The sequence below is a fragment of the Rhinolophus hipposideros genome (genome assembly GCF_964194185.1).
Source record: "Rhinolophus hipposideros genome assembly, chromosome: 15".
NCBI lineage: Eukaryota > Metazoa > Chordata > Mammalia > Chiroptera > Rhinolophidae > Rhinolophus > Rhinolophus hipposideros.
The window spans coordinates 47,619,456-47,639,294 of NC_138061.1; the positions used below are offsets into that span (position 1 = coordinate 47,619,456).

Below are 19,839 nucleotides of genomic sequence, written 5' to 3' on the forward strand. Positions count from 1 at the left end.
ATCGCATGGGAGGTCGTGACGACCCAGGCAGGTGTGTGAGCGGGGAGGGTGCTCAGTCCAGAAGGGAGAGGGCGCTTGGAAAGAGAGCTCTTTGAGCTGCCGTCCATAGGAGCGAAGCCTTCGGGCAGGGGTGGCCTCCTGACAGAGGAGGGCTGGGCTGTGTAGGGAGTGTGCTCAGGTGCAGCCGCTGTGCTTGGAAGCAGGGCACTTAGCACATAGGTGTAGAGGAGTGTTTGCAGAGAGCTGTGGCTCTCAGTAAAATCCAGACTGAGAAGAATCTTAAGCCAGATGATGAGGGGGATGGTGCAGTTCCTTAATTGAATCACGGCACTCTGATTCGGGTCATTTGAGTACCAGCTGTGATGACAGCGGCACCACCCCCAGGAGCAGCGGTGGTTATGGAAACCACGTTCTCTTTAAGGCATGCGCTCTGCTCCCCACATGTGAATGGACAGTGACACCCTGTAATCTGTCCCCAGGATTATGACGCCAACATTGTGGCTGTGGTGAATGACACAGTGGGGACCATGATGACCTGTGGCTATGACGACCAGCAGTGTGAAGTCGGCCTCATCATTGGTACTTTCTACGCCTTTCCTCGCCCCTTCCTTCCGCCCGTGTTTCCAGTAGGCACTGTCTCCTCCCGAGGGGCTGTGTGGTCACAGCTTCCGGTCTCGTCTCCCTCCCCCAGGCACCGGCACCAACGCGTGTTACATGGAGGAGCTGAGGCACATTGACCTGGTGGAAGGTGACGAGGGGAGGATGTGCATCAACACCGAGTGGGGGGCGTTTGGGGACGACGGCGCCCTGGAGGACATCCGCACCGAGTTTGACCGGGAGATAGACCGGGGATCTCTCAACCCTGGAAAACAGCTGTGAGTCCCACCTTTCCGTACTAGCCATACACGTGACTTAGGGGGCACTTCACACAAGATTTGGGGTGGGAGATGAAAGGGGCAGAAAGCCAGGTGATTACAAGGGGAAGAGCCCGTGAGACTCGCATTATCCACCATGGCCTTGGAGCCACACACAGCTGTGGAATTTGTAGTCTGGCTCCTGCCTACTCTGGGGTTCCAGCTTGGGGTTGCACAGAGGCTGTTCCCGTAGGTGCTTAGGGTGGCATCTGAGCAGGTAGAGGACAGAGAAAGGCTCTTTCCTGCCAGAGATCCACGACCCAGCAGTGGCGAGACCGGTCCAGCCTGGCCCTTCAGGAGCAGGAACAATGAGAACTGTGTTTCTCTGTGCCTGTGTTGACAGGTGAGGGAGGGTGGGTGCTCAGGTCCCAGCAGCACTCCTGGCTCCCGGGCCTGGCTCTGAATGGAGCAGATTGTTTTGCTGTGTCACAGCCAGCTCTGGCTATGCCAGCTGGGCTCCCTCAGAGGACAGGCCGGCCACCGGATATGGACCTGCCTCTTTGATCTGTCCTGCTCAGGGCTTTCTCCTGGCCCCTGGTCAACCAGAACTCAGGCCCGAATCTGGCTCAGATATGGCATCGGGCCCCAGGTTGTGGCAGCCTCTCTCCTGCAGCACTGGGCTCAAAATGGCTGCTTCAGTCACAGAGTCCACTGCTCACACACTGCCCCTCCCAGGGGAGACGAGAGGGTGGGTCCCCTCTGTCATTGGCCTGCTCTTGAATGTGGCCAGAGCAGTGGATGAACTGATTGGCTTTAAGCTACTCAGAGCCCTCCCCTGGAGATTAGGGTGAGGTCAGTGGGGGAGGAGTGGGTTCCCCAAAGCAAATACTTCTTGGTCCTTTTGGCCGGAGGAGAACATGGATGCCAGAGATGTGACCGGTGACAGGGGTCCCATGGAGAACGGCGGCATTTCAGTCCCATCATCTACTCCCTGTCATTTACCCTTCTGACCTGGGCAATGGAGAGAATGCTTCTTGGCCACCTCCTTCCCACAGGACTTAGAGATCTCCCTGAGAGAGTGATAGGGACGAAAGCCCTTTAAAAAGTACAGCGTAGAGTTTTATAGGAGATTATTATATTCTTCTCATTTTAAAATCCTAACGTTTCCCCTGACTGCAGGCAGCCTGCCCTGACTGCCTCTGGGGTGTTCTCCTCCTGTTGCCCACCCTGGGGAGAGGCGTGGGGTCTGGATGACCCTGCCTTGTTGTACAATCACACAAGTGTGCATTCTTGCCTGCAGTGAGGCTGTGAGCTTGTGAGCGATGAGGCCTCCTCTCCTTCTGTGTCTGTCCCACTCCTCACGAGTTGCCCCCGTGGTGGGTACGTAGGACGGACCTGACAAGTGCCTGGGTGCTTTTCTCCTGCAGGTTTGAGAAGATGGTCAGTGGCATGTACCTGGGGGAGCTGGTGCGACTCATCCTAGTCAAGATGGCCAAGGAGGGCCTTTTGTTTGAAGGGAGGATCACCCCAGAGCTGCTCACCAGAGGGAAGTTTAACACTAATGACGTCTCGGCCATCGAAAAGTAGGTGCCACCTCTTGAGGCTTTCAGGGTAGTGGGATGGGGATGGAGGGGAGGTGGGGATTTGGGGCAGAAGAGCGACAGGTCCTTTCTTACCACTTGAGCTGTGGTTTGATGGGCTTCTCCCTCAAGAGTGTCAGTGCTTTCTGGGTCCATCTCCCTCTCTTAGCTGACCCATCCTGGGCTGGTCTCCCTGCAGGCACCTTGGGTCCGCTCATTAAAGAATGTTAGTTAGCAGCATATGCTTCGTGGATGACTTAGTTACAAAAGCAGCCTCTCATCCTTCCCTCCGCCGCCTCCACTTCTGCCCTCCCTCCCCAACAGGGTGAGATCAGAGATGATTCTAGTGGTGAACAAGGAGCTGACTGAGTCCGGGACCTGGGCTTGGAATTCCTCCTTGGGATATCAGGACTTGCTCCAGAGTATGTTCCAGGGAACCCTAGTGACGCAATTAGGTGTTCCCCAAAGAAAGTGTTCTGTGGCCAATAGGGTTGGGAAATAATGCATATTTGTCCTCCATTTAGAGATTTACAGTATCATTAGCACATTAAAGAAAACCCAGTGCACTTTGGTTAATAGCCAGAACAAGTGTTCCCTGGCACAAGTTTGAGAAACATTGGTTAACAGATGAGACAGAGCAGATAGACACAAAAGGACAGAGTGCAGCCGGCATCCTGACTGCTCCCTTTTGGCCTCAACACAAGAAAACCAGGCTTCTCTGCTGCAACTGTAATTTGCAGGCTGCCAGACCCCGTGGCAGTCTGATACGATCAGACGCCTCCACGTCTAAAGGACTCCTGTCTTGTGGCCAACTTCTGTGAGCCACCAGGTTCTGTTCCGGGGTCAGGAGACTCCTGGTAGCTATGGAGGGCTACCTGCTTAAAGTAAGGGCTGGCGTGGTGCTAGAAATGCCCTTGTATTCCTGCACAAACCGGTCATTCCCTCTTCCCCTGCCGTGGTCCTGGAAATTCAGAGAGCCAGTAGCTTCATAGCTTTGGCTCCTGGGAGAAGATGCGCATCAACTGTCTTTGGGGTTAGAGGAGGAAGCCGATGGAAGTGGAAAGTTTATCTGGACCTGCTCTTCTGCCACATCATGTACTGGTGTTTGTCCTAGGATCACTGTCCTGCGGGAGTGATTGGTACAGAGCTACAATAAAGCAGGGAGCATGTGACTGAGTTTCCAACCATCTTTCTTCTCACGTCTCCTGGGGAGGGGAGCAGGAAGAGGCTCATGGCTTGTCTTCAGTCATTGACAAAGTCAGGAAATGCCTGCCTGCCGTTTGGCTGCATCTGGTGTTGGCTCTGTGGTGACCAAGAAACAAAACGCCGCTTGAATTGGCTCAAAAACACCATGTAGATTGTAATAAAGGCTATCTCGGAAAAACTTATGAAACACATCCTACCACCGCAGGTGTTATAAGCATTGTCTTTAAAATCAGGAGCGTGACTGTATCACCTGTTTCTGTTCAGCATTGTCCTGGAGTCCTGGCTAATGTTGAATAGAATAAGGAAAAACGAAAAAGAAATTGCAGGCATCAGAGTAAAAACAGAGGAGGTAAACTGTCCTTATTTACAGATGGTAATTGTATGAAACACCAAAACATATCTAGACGAGTAAATGGGATAACAGGAGCGGGTAGGAAGATGTCTGGAGAGACGATACAGAAGTCAATTATATTTCTATATATTGGCAATAATTAAGTACGTATATATGTTTAAAATAAACCTTTTAGACTATTTTTAGATTTACAGAAAAGTTGCCAGGAGAGTACAGAGTGGTCTCACAATCCCTCACTTAGTTTTCCCCGTGGTTAACATTTCTTTACTATGGTACACTAAAGAAAAAAACAGAGAATGTATATGTATTTTGAAAAGACACCATCTATAATAATAACAAAGCTATAAAGTGCCTTGGAATGAATCCAGTAGATATATAAAGTATGGATGCAGAAATTAAATTTTGACTGGAAAACATCAAGGAAGGACGTGTGAGCATCGGGCAACTCAGAGACTCAAAGAGCAGGTGATTCCCCCAGGTCTCCTGACACTGAGCTCTGGGGTGGAAGCAGCTGGCTTTCTCCCTGTTCAGAGGCCATGTGGTCTCACCTCTACTTCTCTTCCAAGTGCATGTCATAACCTAGCATAGTACAATTTTTTCTTGTACTACCTGGTGTTTCTTCTGGAGGAAAATCCTTCTCACGTTTTTTTTCAGGCATTTGACTGTCTTGCTACCATCACGCACACGGTGAATGGAGTTCACCTTTCCAGGACCTTTGAACCTCAGTGCTCTGCACTGTCTCATGAGGTCCTTAACTCACAAGTATTGGCCTCTCACCTCACAGGAATAAAGAAGGCCTCCACAATGCCAAAGAAATCCTGACCCGCCTGGGAGTGGAACCATCTGATGACGACTGTATTGCGGTCCAGCATGTGTGCACCATTGTGTCATTTCGCTCTGCCAACCTGGTGGCAGCAACGCTGGGCACCATCTTGAATCGCCTTCGAAATAACAAGGGCACCCCCAGGCTGCGGACCACGGTTGGTGTCGACGGGTCTCTTTACAAGACGCACCCACAGTGAGTCTGCCCTTTGCTCTAATTGGCACTCAGTCCCCGTCTGGGTTAAGGAACTTCTCCAGAGGTCAGACTTTTGCACCCAGTGAAAGGTGGTTTTTTTGGGCCGACAAGACAATACCTAGCTCTGGGCAGAAAGGTCAGATTTGCCCACTCGGGAGGTATCCCGCCCTCAGCCATTTCTCGCTGGTATTGTTCTATGCTTCACTGTGTTCTCTCCTCATTTTCAAGATCTTGTTAGAGATTTCTCTAGCTGTCAGGAGCACTGGTTGGAATGTGTCTGTATCTTTAGTTCTCTCACTGGTCTGCATGTCTTCAGGAACCTTCATCCTCACTGTAGTGTGAGTCACAGGGGCAGTGCCCACATTCCCGATTTAGACGCTCCTGTGCGAGTCCCGCAAACCTTCCAACATTACCTTTTTAAACGGGCAACTTGTCAACACTTTACCCCTGAGAGCCACACAGAGCTATACGTTGTCCATAGACCCCATTGATGATGAGGGCATCATCGTCCTGCTGCCTTCTTGGCTATTGGGTGCTTATTGGGCGCCTTAGGTTCGAAAGCCTCTGTGGCCACTGTGAACACGGCTTGTGCCCTGTGAAAAGGCTGAAGATGAATGCTCGGTCTTCATATACTAAGTTTAAACAATAACTGCCTGTGACATGACTTTTGTACAGGACCTCTGATATTTTCTCCACTGGATGTATTATGTGCGTACACATACTGTACCTCCACACCCAGTTCTGGTGACAGTTAAACGAACATTGACTTAAATTGAGATAGTTCTGTGTTGCTGAGGGGATAGGCTTTGAGCTAGTTAGATGCTATTATCTGCCAGGGCCATATTTTATTTCCTTATATACTGAAAGTATTTGTAAAATTCTTGAAGTGAAAGTAGCAACCTTTTTTTTGGTGGGGGGCGGGGATTTCTTGGCAATTTTTTTTTTGACAAGAAAACTTAGAGATTTGCAATATCACATTAAAATTTTTTTAAAATTATGGTAAAACACAGATACAATTTATTATCTTAACCATTTTTGAGTGTACAGTTCAGTAGTATTCAGTACATTCATGATGTTGAGCGGCCGTCACCGTCAGCCATCTCCAGAACTCCTCATCTCCAACATCACCCTTAAAAAATAACTTTGGTTAAATGTTTCTTATTTCAGAAGTAGCATATGTTTGGTACAGCAACTTTAGGTAATTCAAAAAGTTACAAAGAGAATGGAAGCCATTTTTAATCCCAATCCCTGGAGTTGACCCCTGTTATAATGGGCTCTGGTTTCTCCGTTGCCTTTGGCAGGCAGCCTTCCGTACTTACAACAGACCACAAACTTGGAGGAAGTTTTGTGTCTCCCTGAGTCCTGTCCTAAAGTCCTCTTCTAGCCACTGAAAAAAATGGCCAGACTCTTGAGGGAGGGTGAAGGGCCAAATTAAAAAAAAAAAAAAAGAGTGATTATTTATTGAGCCCTCTTTCCTCAGTACCAGTTACTAATCTCAGCATTTAATGAATTCACTTAGTTTCCATCACATCACTGTCAGGCAAATACTGGCGTCCTCATTGACTCCAAGGTTAAGTAATGGGCCCAAGGTCACCTGACGTGGAAGTGGTGGAGTTCACTCACCATTGTCTCCTGATCTGACTTTCAAGCCCTGGGCCATTGACCACTATCTCCTTGTCATGGTGGAGGACAAAATCCTTTTTGGACTCTGAATTTCTGTATTCCATACTCATATATTAATGAGAATCCTTTTTATGTGTGACTGTGGACGATCTTAGTTTTGCGTTTCACCTGTCTGCATTTGTTAACTCTTCTCAGTGGATGTGTATGACTTGTATAATGAGAAAAGCAATTGTAGAAAATGGAATTAAAATGTGAGCAAAGAAAGAAAGCGGTACCAGAGGTTCCTGAGAGATGGCTCAGTGCAGCTGTTGTGCTCCCCACTCCTCCCCCGCCCCCAGGTATTCCCGGCGTTTCCACAAGACTCTGAGGCGCTTGGTGCCTGACTCTGATGTACGTTTCCTCCTCTCGGAGAGTGGCAGCGGCAAGGGGGCTGCCATGGTGACAGCCGTGGCCTACCGCCTAGCTGAGCAGCACCGGCAAATAGAGGAGACCCTGGCCCACTTCCGCCTCACCAAGGAAATGCTGCTGGAGGTGAAGAGGAGGATGAGGACTGAGATGGACATGGGGCTGAAGAAGCAGACAAACGATAAGGCCGTAGTCAAGATGCTGCCCTCCTTCGTCCGGAGTACTCCAGATGGGACTGGTGAGGGCCTCTCCTCTGTTGGGGGCCAACACACCTTTCCCGTTTCTCATACCAATGACCCAGTCACAGTGGGCAGCAGGGAGGCTGGCTTCTCCAGTGGACGCATTTACACTGGGGTTGCATGATTTGGGGAAGAGCTAGCAACTCACCAAACTCTCTCTTCCATGTTTACCACTGACTTGCCTCGTGTATGACTCAGAGCAGTTGCCTTCCCCTGGGCGGGCCTCTCAGGCAAGCACCATCTCTCAAACCACAGAATTAGAAAGTGATCTTAAAAGAACGAAGCTGGGCAAATCCCTCAGCACTGAGATGTTAGAGGTTCTCTCACAAACTATAAACCAGCAGAAGGATAAACACCCATGCGCCCTTCCTAGGTCCTAGCAGGGTGGCATTAGGTGGTCAGGGGTTTGGGGATTTTGACCCCCAGGCAGATTGGAGAACAAAGTTCAGTCCTTGATGCTGACCTTGCTGGTCCTTACTGGAGCTGACCACTATGGGGACTTGGAAGGGCTTCTCAGGTGGGTGTAATGAATGTTTGTGATACGATATGAGTATGTCCTGCGTGTTAAGTTACCTTAGATTATTGCATTATAAACCACCCTGAAACTTAGTGGCTTAAAGCAGCAGCCATTCATTATTGCTCTTGGGTCTGTGGGTTAGCAATCTGTTACTGCTCACCTGGCCAGACTCGCCCGACCTCTGCTGGACTCATTCATGTGTGTGCAGGCACATGGGTCAGCTGGGGGGCCTTCCTGACATGTCCAGCAGTTGACTAGCTCTCAGCTGGGGTGCAGGAATGCCTAGTCTGTGTCTCATCCTCCAGCAGGCCGCTGGACTTGTTCACGTGGTAGCAACAGGGTCCATGAAGGAGAGAGAAGAACTTCAAAGCCTCTTGCAAGCTGAGGCTGGGCATGGCTCAGCTTTGCTTTTGTTACACTCTGTTGGCCAAAGCAAGTCTCATAGGCCGGGCCAAATTCAGGGTGAGGAGAAATAGACTCCATCTTTTGATGGGAAGAACTGCAAAGTCACTTTGCAAAGATGCATGGGGAGTAATTGTGGCCATTTTTGCAAACACTCTACACACTGACATATAGTATTAATTTTTGATGAGGTTCCCTAAAATCAGGTCACTGTTGCCAAGCTTTTTAGTAACCCTGGTGAAGTTTGTTTACTGTGACAAGTGGTTCATCCTTGGGGCCTTTTGTCCTTCTAGTGTGGCTCAAGGGTTGTGGTGGTCAGTGAGTTAGTATCTGCCCCTTTCAGCCTGAGCTATGTGCTGGAGGAAAAACTTACAGCTTCTCCCCGTTATTTAATATGGGATTTCCCCCTTGAAAGTCTGGAGTCTTGGGGTCCCTGGCTGCCAAGAGGCATTTAGGTGTTTTTGACATTCTTTATGTTCTTGACTACAACAGAGCATGGTGACTTCTTGGCCTTGGATCTTGGAGGAACAAATTTCCGTGTCCTGCTGGTGAAAATCCGTAGTGGGAAAAAGAGAACGGTGGAAATGCACAATAAGATCTATGCCATTCCTGTTGAAATCATGCAGGGCACTGGGGAAGAGGTGAGATGGCTTTGCTTTTCCACCACTGGAGCATGTACGTGTCACACACACAGCCAGTGGCATTGGTCTTCCCCAAAACCTGCCATGTGATGTCCGCAGCCGAGCAGTTGTGTCCTTATGGCCTGAAAGCGTCAGGTACTTTTAGCCATGCTGAGCGTATGATGCTTGGGGCTGCGAAGATCCTGGAGAGGGGCACTCGATCTGCATGTGTCAGGGTGTGTGTCTGTGTGGGTGTGCACGTGTGTATTTGTACGTGTGCACTGAACATGTGAAACCAGAGCACTCACGGGGAATCCCTTCTGTTTTCCTAAAGCTATTTGACCACATCGTCTCCTGCATCTCTGATTTCCTGGACTACATGGGGATCAAAGGCCCCAGAATGCCTCTGGGCTTCACGTTCTCATTCCCCTGCCAGCAGACGAGTTTGGATGCGGTGAGTCTCTTTCCTCCAGGAGTCAGACCCTGGGCAGTGCCGACTGTCCCGTGGCCGGCATGGGCTGGCTCTGGAGGCCTCCTCCAGCCTCACTGTCAGCCCTTGGCATCAGGGACGGCTCAGATGTCACCGTGGGTTGACCCAGGCTTCATGCCACACCCTCCAGTACAGCTTAAGACTCTTATCATATAAAGCATTTACCTCTTCTGGGAAGCCTTCCTGTCCTCTAGACAAAAAGAATCCACCCTTCTCTGTGTTCCCTATTCTTTCTAACGTTGCCCTATGATAGCCCTTTTTACAGTTACTAGTCTCATTGTGTCGCATGCGCCTTGAGCAAAGACCTGTGTTTCCTACATGCTTTAGTACAGAGTTCTATCAGAGGACATACATAATAAATGTTTGTTCAATAAATGGGATGAAACGGTCCAAGGTCAGGGCTTGAGCATCTGCTGAGTACTAAGAGCTGGGTTCAGAGCTAAAGGTTCCACTTCCTGTCCTCAGGGAGCCCCCAGTCTGGAGGACTCCCAGCCCCACACCAGCAGCGCCAGCACAGCACTGAGGGCTGTCGGTGGGGGTCAGGGCATATTCTTTGCAGAGGGAACCTATTCTGCAGAGTCATGGAGGCAAGACCAAGCCTGTCCTGCTGGAAGAGCCACAGGTGCCTCTGTATGCCACAGGGAGGAGGCCCCACAGGTGACATCACACAGGACCTGAGGCCAGCGTTTGAGGCATATGACTGGCAGAACTAGGGAATCTAGGTAGGGCCACCTGCCTCTGCAAGCCAGTCACAGTGCTGACTGGGGGCTTTTTTCCTTTTAAGGCCTTTTAGATCTGACCAGTGGGATCCATATAAACTTGTTTGCACTTCACTTAATACTGTCATCATAGTGAGTACACATCCAGCTTGTGTGTAAAGCTGTCCTCCAGTCAAATCTAAAGTTTACTTTAGGTAGTAACAGTGTTATTAAAAATTGGCTTTTCTCCACTAATGTAATAGGCAGATTATTCTTCAGGGGAACTCATTGGTTACAGCAGGGGCAGCACCTTTAACCTTGTATGCCTCAGTTTCTCCACCCATGATGTGGGGATTATAAACCACAGTGCTGTGAGGACAGTGAGGAGGGGGCAGGCCTGTAGAGGACTATTTGTTTTATTGGTTTGTGCCTCAGTTATTCCAGGATAGTCTCGCTGTAAATTCTCGGCAGAGTTTTACTCAGGAAGGAGGGAATGTTGTGTTCTTCTCAACATGGTTAATGACACAGGACTTCCTGGCACCTTTCCTGTTTCAGGGAATCTTGATCACCTGGACAAAAGGATTTAAGGCCACGGATTGCGTGGGGCACGACGTAGCCACCTTACTAAGGGATGCGATCAAAAGGAGAGAGGTAAAGAAAGGATGTTTTCAAAAGTCTCTGCTGGGCTTTGGGGTATAAAACTCAGACGCGTTGGTCATAAACAATCCAAACACGACAGAAGCCTGTGCCCTGGATAAAATGTTTCCCCAACGGTCAGCAAGAAAACAGGTGAACGATTTTGTTAAACAATAGTTTGTTTAAAAAGGTAAAATCATGACTCTTCCCAACAGATTGAAAAAGAGAAAAGCAAACCCTCCCTCAGTCAGGCCTTGGTGTTCTCCTGTTGGACACAAACAGTGTCACAAACACTGCAGCTGCTCCGTGACGGTGAGGAAACTGGACAAGACTGAGCGTGCTTCGTAATCATAGCCGAGCTCAGCACACAGCGTTGCCCCGCTTCCCAGCAGACCCAACCCATAAGCAAAGCCCCATTTCTCTGAACCCGGCCTGAAACCATCAGCTCAGGCTCAACTCCTCTAACCAGGGCTCTCGCACACTTTCTGAGACGCCCCACGGGATATGTTCTCCCCGGTCGCAACCCGTCAGTAGCCCGGCTTTGTTCCACTGCAGGTGTCTTTCCATTTGTGTTTGGCTGGAGAGCACTGACCAAATATAAAATGCACAATTCCAGAGATTTCATTTAACTCACGCACTATTAGGGAATCAGGAAGAAGTTAAAAAAAAAATCATTTCAAACATCTCCAATTCAAAAGAGCAGACAAATGCAGAGGCAATCTGGAAGGCTGAAATGAATGCGTTTAAAACAGGGGTTGAAAACACCTGGAAGAATATGCCAGACGGCAGCTAATACTTCATTGAAAAGAAACCTGATGATCTGTTCTGGCCCATTCAGAACTCTTTATTTTATTTTATTTTTTTATTATTTTTAAAATTTATTTTCAGAACTCTTTAACGCTAGCGTTCTTCCAACTTCCCATGAACATACCAACAGACATACACACATATTTTTTTAATGGGAATCATACCGTGTATACTGTAGGACACCTTGCTTTTCTTTCCCATTTACTTTGAAAAAGGCATCTTTTCATGTCACTACCTACAGACCACCCCCATTCTTTTTCTCAGGTGTATAGGATTCCCATGATTGCTCGACCTGTGCTTCACACAGCCCCTTTGGATCTGCATGTGGGTTGTTTCTGGCTCATGCAAGTCATGCAGTAAATACCCTTGTACACGTATGTCTGTACCTGCGAGGCTATTTCTGAAGGACAGATTCTGAGAACCGGCGTTGGTATTTTCATTTGGCCCTCTGAAAGGCTGTAACACCTCAAACGCACAAGAGAAAGAGCTATTGCCAGTGTCCCTTGTCTTTTCTCCAGGCTGCGTCTAATATTCATTACCATCTGTGAAATGGAATACTTCTTTTCTTTAGATCTCAACCTTCACATACATCATTAATAGATGTTTAGTGAGTGAGGGAGCATTTAATTGCCTTTTATACGCTGGTAGGAAAACGATTTCACTGCTGTGAGCGGCCAACCGATGACTGGTGACCGACAGCCTCAGCTGGGGGCAGGGCGAGGCGGGGTGCAAGTCTCACGATACCAGCCTGGGCCGGGGAGCTGTGTCCTACACAACTAGACTGAGAAACCACGGCTTGAACTGGGGGAGGGGGGGAGATAGGGGGTAAAAAAAACGATTTCAGATGATGCCCAGTGGCTTTCTACCTGTAGTACAGCCAGGCGAACCTGCAGAGTTCAAGCCAGGCAGCGCTGTCCCTGCCCTGAAGCTACAGCGGTGTCCCTTTCTTTCCAAAGGAGTTTGACCTGGACGTGGTGGCTGTCGTCAATGACACGGTGGGCACCATGATGACCTGTGCCTATGAGGAGCCCAGCTGTGAAGTCGGACTCATCGTAGGTGGGTGTCCTGGACGGTGTCTCCCCTCGGGGCAAGGAAGGCTGGGTTTTCCTGGTCTGTGGAGCCTTCAAGCCTCAGCCCTCTGTGTGTGACACTGTATCTGTCAGTACTGTCCCCTTACCACCTCCCTCCAGAGTTGCATACTGGACTAAGGCTACAGAGCCCTCCCGGGCTCTCCCCTACCCAACACCCACCACGTTGGCTGTGACCAGACTGTCAAGAGTGGAGCTTTCCAGTGTCCACGAAAAACCATCCAGCCTAAGTGAACTCTCATAAGAGTGTATTTGAGCCAAACGGACAGTTGCCAGGAAGCAAAATCTCAGTGGGTTGAGAAAATGCTTCGCTAAATGGCGGTTTGCGGCTTATTATATATGTAAAATCAAAGGAGAAAGGTTACATGAAATCCGTTGGTGGTAGATTAGGGGGGTGGGAGAAAGCAAAGTGGGGGTGGGGGAGGAATCTCTGGGGTTGAATAAAAGTAAATTGGAGACAGGTACTTCTTCTACATAGGTGGGTACAGGATAGTTAATAGTTCACTTTTTACAGCGCATAGAGATGTAATCAGGAGGCAAGAATAAGAATGTGGGATTCTGTAGTTTCCTGTTCTGGTCCGGAAAAAGGGATTACTGACATTCCAGGGATGTTATCTGAGGTGCAGAAAGATACTAGGCAGGCTCACTGAAGGTAGAGATCGACCTTATCAAGGAAGCTTCGGGCTAAAGATGTGACTTGCCTCCAAGGCCCACCTTAGTTAGGAATTTTTATGTGCACGCCATCCTCTGTGGTTATTTTCAGTCTCCTGAGCGTGTCAGGTTGAATATGGGGCCCCTTTACCGTCCACACCAGGAATGAAGACCCAAATGGCTCCCAGGGTTTGGGTGGATGGGGTGGGAGTACCTGGAACCAGCTGGCCTACAGGGCAACTGTATTGGCCTTGTATGGAGAAGCTGCAGGCGGGTATTGCAAGCCTGCAGCTGGGAAGGAAGAAGAGCCCTGCTCCCCTCCTGACTGGGCCAAAGGGCCAGAGAGAAGTCAGGAGTGCCATTTTGCCTTTCGCAGCCACTGTTCAGGTCCCCGGCACTGAAGGGCTTGCAGAAGGGTTATGTGTTGGCCGTACAGGTTGTTCCCTCATAGTCCAAGCTTATTAGGTGTTTGGGCCTTGAGAGCACGTCATTCCAGAAGCACATTGATTTGGGATACTATGAATAAAACCATTTGTATAATTGAGCAGGGGATGCTGGGAAAAGGCCCCCATTTCTTAGCCAACCTCTGCAGACCCTACCTGGATGGGGAGGAGTGGCTCCCTGCTGCATGGACCTTTTACTGAGTGTCCGGGAGATGGGATCAGGCCTCAGCAGGCTGCCTTCCTGGTGCCAGGAAGACCTTTTTATCTGTTACACCACTTTTGGCTCCTGTAGGAATTCAAAAAAATAGGGAGCAGCTCCAGGTGAAAGGTTTTGGGGTGCCTGGCTTTGGGGCTCTTTTGTTGTTTCTTCCTTTTTTTTTTTGCAAAGCTTTGTTTCTCCACCCAACTCCTCCCTCTCTTCTTATAATGGGCTTAGGTGTGAAGTGCAAAGCGAGAATGACATAGCACATTCTCGCCATCCTACCTGGGAGGTCAGGCCCCGGCAGTTCAGGGCAGCCCAATGAGCTGTTCCTGGCACTGGGTGGCTGTGAGAGGGCGGGGTCCTGCACAGCTCTAGCTGCGTGCAAAGCCAATTGTTCCTTCCCTATCCATTGATCTCTTTGCTCAGAACTCCCATGGGCAAGAAGGATGGTTTTACATATTTTGGCTTTCTTTGTACCTCTTTCAATTTCTGGGGCTCTTATTTTCTCAGTTTTACACTTTAGGAGAAAGGGAGTCGAGACAACAAATAACAAAAAGAATCCAGTTGCACAGCCAGAAACATCTGCACATTCTGCTTAAGTTTCTTTAAAGGGTATGAAAATGACCAAAGCCCTTTTGGTCTAGCTGCTAGGATGTCCTGGTGTCTCCTTAATGATGTTGAAAGTCCATATACATCCACATCTCACCTAGGATGGATTGATGGTGCTCTAGGGCCTCGCTAGTAAACGTGTGGTCCATGGGCCAGCAGCCTGAGCACCACCTGTGTCTTGGTTTGGACGTAACCTCAGGTCTTTTGCAGAATGAGAAGGATTTCACGGCACTCTATAAAGTAGGAGAGCAAGAAAAGATTTATTGAAAGATAGGCAGAGAGAGAGAGAGTTCTGTTTGGAACAGAAATACTGGCAAAAGGAGTTTTGCTAGGGCAGAGTCTAATGGAGACAGCGACGGAAAGTTTCTGTTTAGCTGCAGTTTTATATTTTTCCATACAGTATGTAGTGCGCTTGTCAGCTTGCAGGGGGGCTGCTATTACAATGGTCTTCTGGGAACTGTTCTGTTCCCACCTATGATGGATGTCAGTTTTCAGGTGCAGTGCAAGCCCGGGGATTCAGAGCCAAGCGGTTAATTTTTAAGCTCCTTCCTGCTAGCTCACAAGCTTGCTTCTGTTAATTCTTTGCTTGTCTCATCGACTTGCATGCTTGTTAGAAATGCAGAGTCTCAGGCCCCACCTCAGACCGCCTGAGTCAATATCAGCATCTTACCTTAGTAGGCTCCCAGGTGATTCAGGAGCATATTTAAAATATCCGTGTGAAGGACTCCTCGGTTAGTGGGTTGGCTTTTACATTTCCAATCTGTTCCCTGAGACAAGGCCAGTAACCACAAGCTTGGATGTCGTGGCAATTAAAACTGCTGTGACAGTTTTAGACCTCTTTCTCTCCATTTCTATACTTAACTCCTCATAGATGTGAACAGCAATCAGTTTGTAGTCCCATCTGGTCCTTGGGGGGCCACAGTCTGAGTAGCTGTGCTCTGGGGAGTTCACGGATGGAAACCAACTTCTGAGCCCCTGGAATTCATTTGTCAGATTGTGTGGGTATACCCAGGGAAATGGTCCTTTTCGCAGAACCATCACTTTTTCAAAAAGGTCTGTGATACCAAAATAGTGAGGAATTATCACTTTAGAAAGGTTCCCTTGAAATGCTCAGGACACTGTCCTAAAGTGTCTTAACTGTGGGCTTCATTCTGGAACACTTAGGAGAGTTGATTGAGCAGGCAGAGCCCGTGACCATCTTTGATAAGAAAAGTGGACATTTGTGGTAAGGTAGTAGACAACCTCCCAATATAATATTATACATATACATGTATACACACGTATTAGTGTGTATATATATATATGTATATACACATACATATATATATATGTGTGTGTGTGTGTGTGTAGATAGAAAGAGGAAGAAGGAGAGAGAGAGAGAGATGATGTCTTCATATAAAGTAAGTAATCAGATGCTCTCTGGATGGTTTAACTCTGACTCTCCTTTTGTATTTTGAGGTTTTCCTGGAAAACATTGGAAAAAGGAAAGCTATTACTTTGTTCATCTCAAAAATGTACCCCTATCTGTGGAATCGCAGGCCACAGACCTAGTTGCATTCATTTCTCCTCTCCTGTATTCCAGGGACTGGCAGCAATGCCTGCTACATGGAAGAAATGAAGAACGTGGAGATGCTGGAGGGGACCCAGGGGCGAATGTGTATCAATATGGAGTGGGGTGCCTTTGGGGACAACGGGTGTCTGGATGATATCAGAACCAACTATGATCGACTGGTGGACGAATATTCTTTAAACGCTGGGAAACAAAGGTAATTCTGCCTATTGGAGGAGACACATAAGGGGTTCAGGTGGGCAAGGTTGGGCAAGGCATGTGGCTGCATTCTGCCCGTTACAATTAAAGAAGTTTCTAGTAGGAAGAGTCTGGACGTAGGCTTAGAGGTTGGTCCCTCCCTCAGGTTCCCTCCTGACCTTGGCTTTTGCCCAAGGAGAGCAGAGAATGGGGGATGGGACCCTGCCATCTAGTAAGTGGGTACTAGAGGGCCCAGGTTGATGTCCTGTCCAGGTGCCTCCTCTGGGGACAGAGTGGGTGTGGCCACACTACTCACCTCAGTGACTGAGTTCATTCTGGAGCGTTCTGGCCTTCCTCTTGATCTTTTTCTTCCCCATCAGACTAATAGAAATCGCTTGGTCAGTAGGTTTTTGTCGTGTTTAGTGAGAATAGAACACACTCGACCTGCAGTTGTCAAAGGGTAAGGGAAATTCGGATATGATCAGTTGGGGTAGGAATGGGGGTGAGGCAGAGGCTCTGCTCAATTCATCTTCCCACAGTGGGCCTCCCACCCCACCTAGTGGCTGTTTGGAGCTTTGCAGCTCGGGTCTCAGGGATCCTCCCTGAGATAGCAGTGTCCCTCCTTCCCTGCATAGAGACAGATGACCTCTTGTCTCAGGCTCCCAGGATTTAGGCCACCCTCTGACATCACCAGGACGAGTAGGTCTCAGCCATGTTCCCAGGAGCAGAAAGAGGGGCTGAGTAGTACCTCCCAAATATAAGTTGTTCTCCAACCGCCCTCAAGATTTTTGCCTTTTCCAAATACTACCTATGCTGCTATTTAATGTTTTTCTCTAAATCAGCTTATGTTCTTTACTTACACTTAAGGAGGGAGAAAAAAACGCTGGGAAAACCAGTATTACCATAAATAGATGGTTTTTGTCTACACTTGACCTGCAGTTATCAAAGGGCAAAGGGAATGGCCAGTTGGGGTGGATGTGGAGTGGGGGCTTCCAGCCCGGGGGTGAGGCAGAGGCTCTGCCCCAGTCATCTTCCCATGGTGGACCTCCCGCACCCCCTAGCTATTTGGAGCTTTGACCAGCGAAAAACAGTGTTATTCAATTCTACCAAAGGCTCTAAACGAAGACCACTTTGTTAAAAAGGGAGATCAGCAGGTGTTGGGATGGGTTAAAGCCATAGAGGACCAAACTGAGATGGTCTCCTTGATGGAATGAGAAGGACTGGATGGGAATTGATAAGAATAGCACTATTTCATGTTTTATATTTTTTCCCTGTGGACCACCTGAAATCTGAGCATCCAAATTCCAGTGGACTCTTCCCAGCTTGGGGGCTGGGATTGGGTGTGTGTCCTGGAAACATTTAAGTCCTTTGTCATTTCTGGAGGCCCTTGAGCAGGAATTAAAAACCCCAAGATCAGGTTACCCTCAGGAGTGCTGTGGTCGCTTGAATCCTCTAGCCTGCCTGGCTTTATCAGCTCTGCCAGGTTTTTGCACAACCTTCCAAAACTCTAGCGGAAACTTTTCCCTATTGTCTTCTTGTCCCTTTAAGACTCAGCCCGGTCATTTGCTTCTTCTGCAGACATTTATTGAGCACTTGCCAGAGAGCCTAGAGCAGTGCTGTGCTAGGCTCTGGAACTCAAAGCTGAACAAGACACACGTGTGTGTCCTCTCGAGGCTTTCATGAAAGGCAGGAGTGATGACAGGCAGTGGACCTGTGTCTCCAGTGTTGGGAAGGAGAAAGGAGGGTATATGAGGGCCTGAGCCTGGCAGATAAAACCCGGTCTGGGGGAGGAGAACAGGCCTCTTTGAGACGTGACGTTGGATCTGAGAGCTGGAGTGGGATCTCTCAGGCAAAGGCAGGAAGTTAGGTGAGGAGGGAGGTAATCCGGCCGTTAGACAGGAGTGCTGCTGGTTTCAGTTCTGACGCTGGGGATGGTGGAGGATTCCTCAGTCCTTCCTTGCCTCACTTTCTGCCTCTGCTGGGAGCACAGGGCCGGGGGCGTGGATGGGTGATACCCTCGAGGGGCAGTAAGATGCCCAGGGTTACTCTGCATCCAGAGGCTTCACGTGGCCCTGAGCCCCCTCCTCCTGTTTCAGGTATGAGAAGATGATCAGTGGCATGTACCTGGGCGAGATTGTCCGCAACATCCTGATTGACTTCACCAAGAAGGGATTCCTCTTCCGAGGGCAGATCTCTGAGCCGCTGAAGACTCGGGGCATCTTTCAGACCAAGTATCTCTCTCAGATCGAGAGGTGAGTGGGGAGGGGCTACCCTGCAGGGGCCTGGTAGAGGTTAGCCCAGCCAGGGCGTTGTGATGGGAGTGGTAGGTGCCCTAGGGGACATTTTGGCCATTTGTAAGGGTTTTGGGGTTTTCTTCTTCCTCTGGGGCGGTAGGCCCTGAACAGTTGCATACTGAAATCATAGAATTGTATTATAAAGTATGTTCCTTTTATTTGTCCTTTAGGTTGGGGCATGATATTGATTTATTTGGGATTATGTATATAAATACATTGTATGGATTCCATTTGAGGATAGTGAAGATGCATTACAAATATTTGTGTTGAAGGGGCATAGAGTACCGCAGAGCCAAGAAGCACCGGTCAAGCCCTCCCTCCCTTCATCTGAAGGGCAGATGGGATGGCGTAGCTTGGCCACACAGTGTGTATGCCCCACAGCGAGCTGCCTCTGCAAAAGCAAAAGCAGTTGTGCCGAAGCCCCCTTGTTTTCACAGAGATCATAATAGCAACACTAACATTGTTTCTGCTGGAGCCTGCTCATTGCTGGGGGAGAAAGAAACGTGACCCTCCTGGGTTCCTTCAGCTGGCCTAATTAAATCTACATGAGACAGATTAGCAAGAGAAAATAACCAAATTTCACTGCATATGTACATGTCGGAACTCCACATACATGAAAGGGTCAGAGACAGAAAGTTAAAATGAGATATAAGAAATCATAAAGAAAAAATTGTCAAATTTTGCTAATAGTTTCTGTAAGTTTTTTAAAAAATAAGTAATCCCACTTATGAGGCAAACAGGAAACTAAGGAAAATATCTGCATTGTATATGACAAAACACAGAGCACGGCCTGACTGGCAAGAGCTTGGTCAGGTTTGGTCTTGAGACCTGCTGTGCCCCACTGGCTGTGTGCTTTGAGGGAGTTACTCAATTTCTCCCAGCCTCAGTTTCCTCATCTTTAAAATGGGAATAATCATGCATGTTGGTTAGTTGTTATGAGGAGAAAGTGTGGTAATGTGTGTAAATCAATGTCACATAGTCAGTCCTCAAACAAGGCTAACCGTCATTGTCATCTACAACTCTTTCAATTGATAAGAATGAGACAAATATTCCGGGAGAATGAAAGTCTTGACATACTAGGTAGTTCATATGGCCAATAAACAAATGAAAAAAAGAAAAGTTCATCCTTATTAATAGAGAAGAATGCAGATTAAACCACAGTGTGATGCCATTTTTACCAAATCGTCACGTTTTAAAAAGTGATCCAATCAACTAGGGACAAGTACGGCTAAATACTGTGCTGGAGAGAAAATTGATACAACTTTCTGAAAGGCAGTTGGCAATATGTAGTAAAAACCCTGTGACCCTGAAATGTGTCCTAAGGGATAAATTAGAATTGTGCACAAAGATTTTCAAAC

The 19,839-nt window shown here is 48.4% G+C and overlaps 1 protein-coding gene across 2 annotated transcripts in view; it reads left to right on the top strand.

Annotated features, from left to right (window-relative positions):
- Positions 1-19,839, top strand: part of HK1 (hexokinase 1) — a 64,822-nt gene that overhangs the window by 39,212 nt on the left and 5,771 nt on the right. For both annotated transcript variants that reach the window (XM_081074818.1, XM_081074819.1), the window contains exons 6-16: positions 480-579; positions 692-875; positions 2,282-2,437; positions 4,777-5,010; positions 6,972-7,276; positions 8,689-8,837; positions 9,151-9,270; positions 10,560-10,655; positions 12,404-12,503; positions 16,023-16,206; positions 18,284-18,439. In XM_081074818.1, coding sequence (XP_080930944.1) covers positions 480-579; positions 692-875; positions 2,282-2,437; positions 4,777-5,010; positions 6,972-7,276; positions 8,689-8,837; positions 9,151-9,270; positions 10,560-10,655; positions 12,404-12,503; positions 16,023-16,206; positions 18,284-18,439 — 1,784 coding nt within the window. The remainder of the gene's footprint in view (positions 1-479; positions 580-691; positions 876-2,281; positions 2,438-4,776; positions 5,011-6,971; positions 7,277-8,688; positions 8,838-9,150; positions 9,271-10,559; positions 10,656-12,403; positions 12,504-16,022; positions 16,207-18,283; positions 18,440-19,839) is intronic.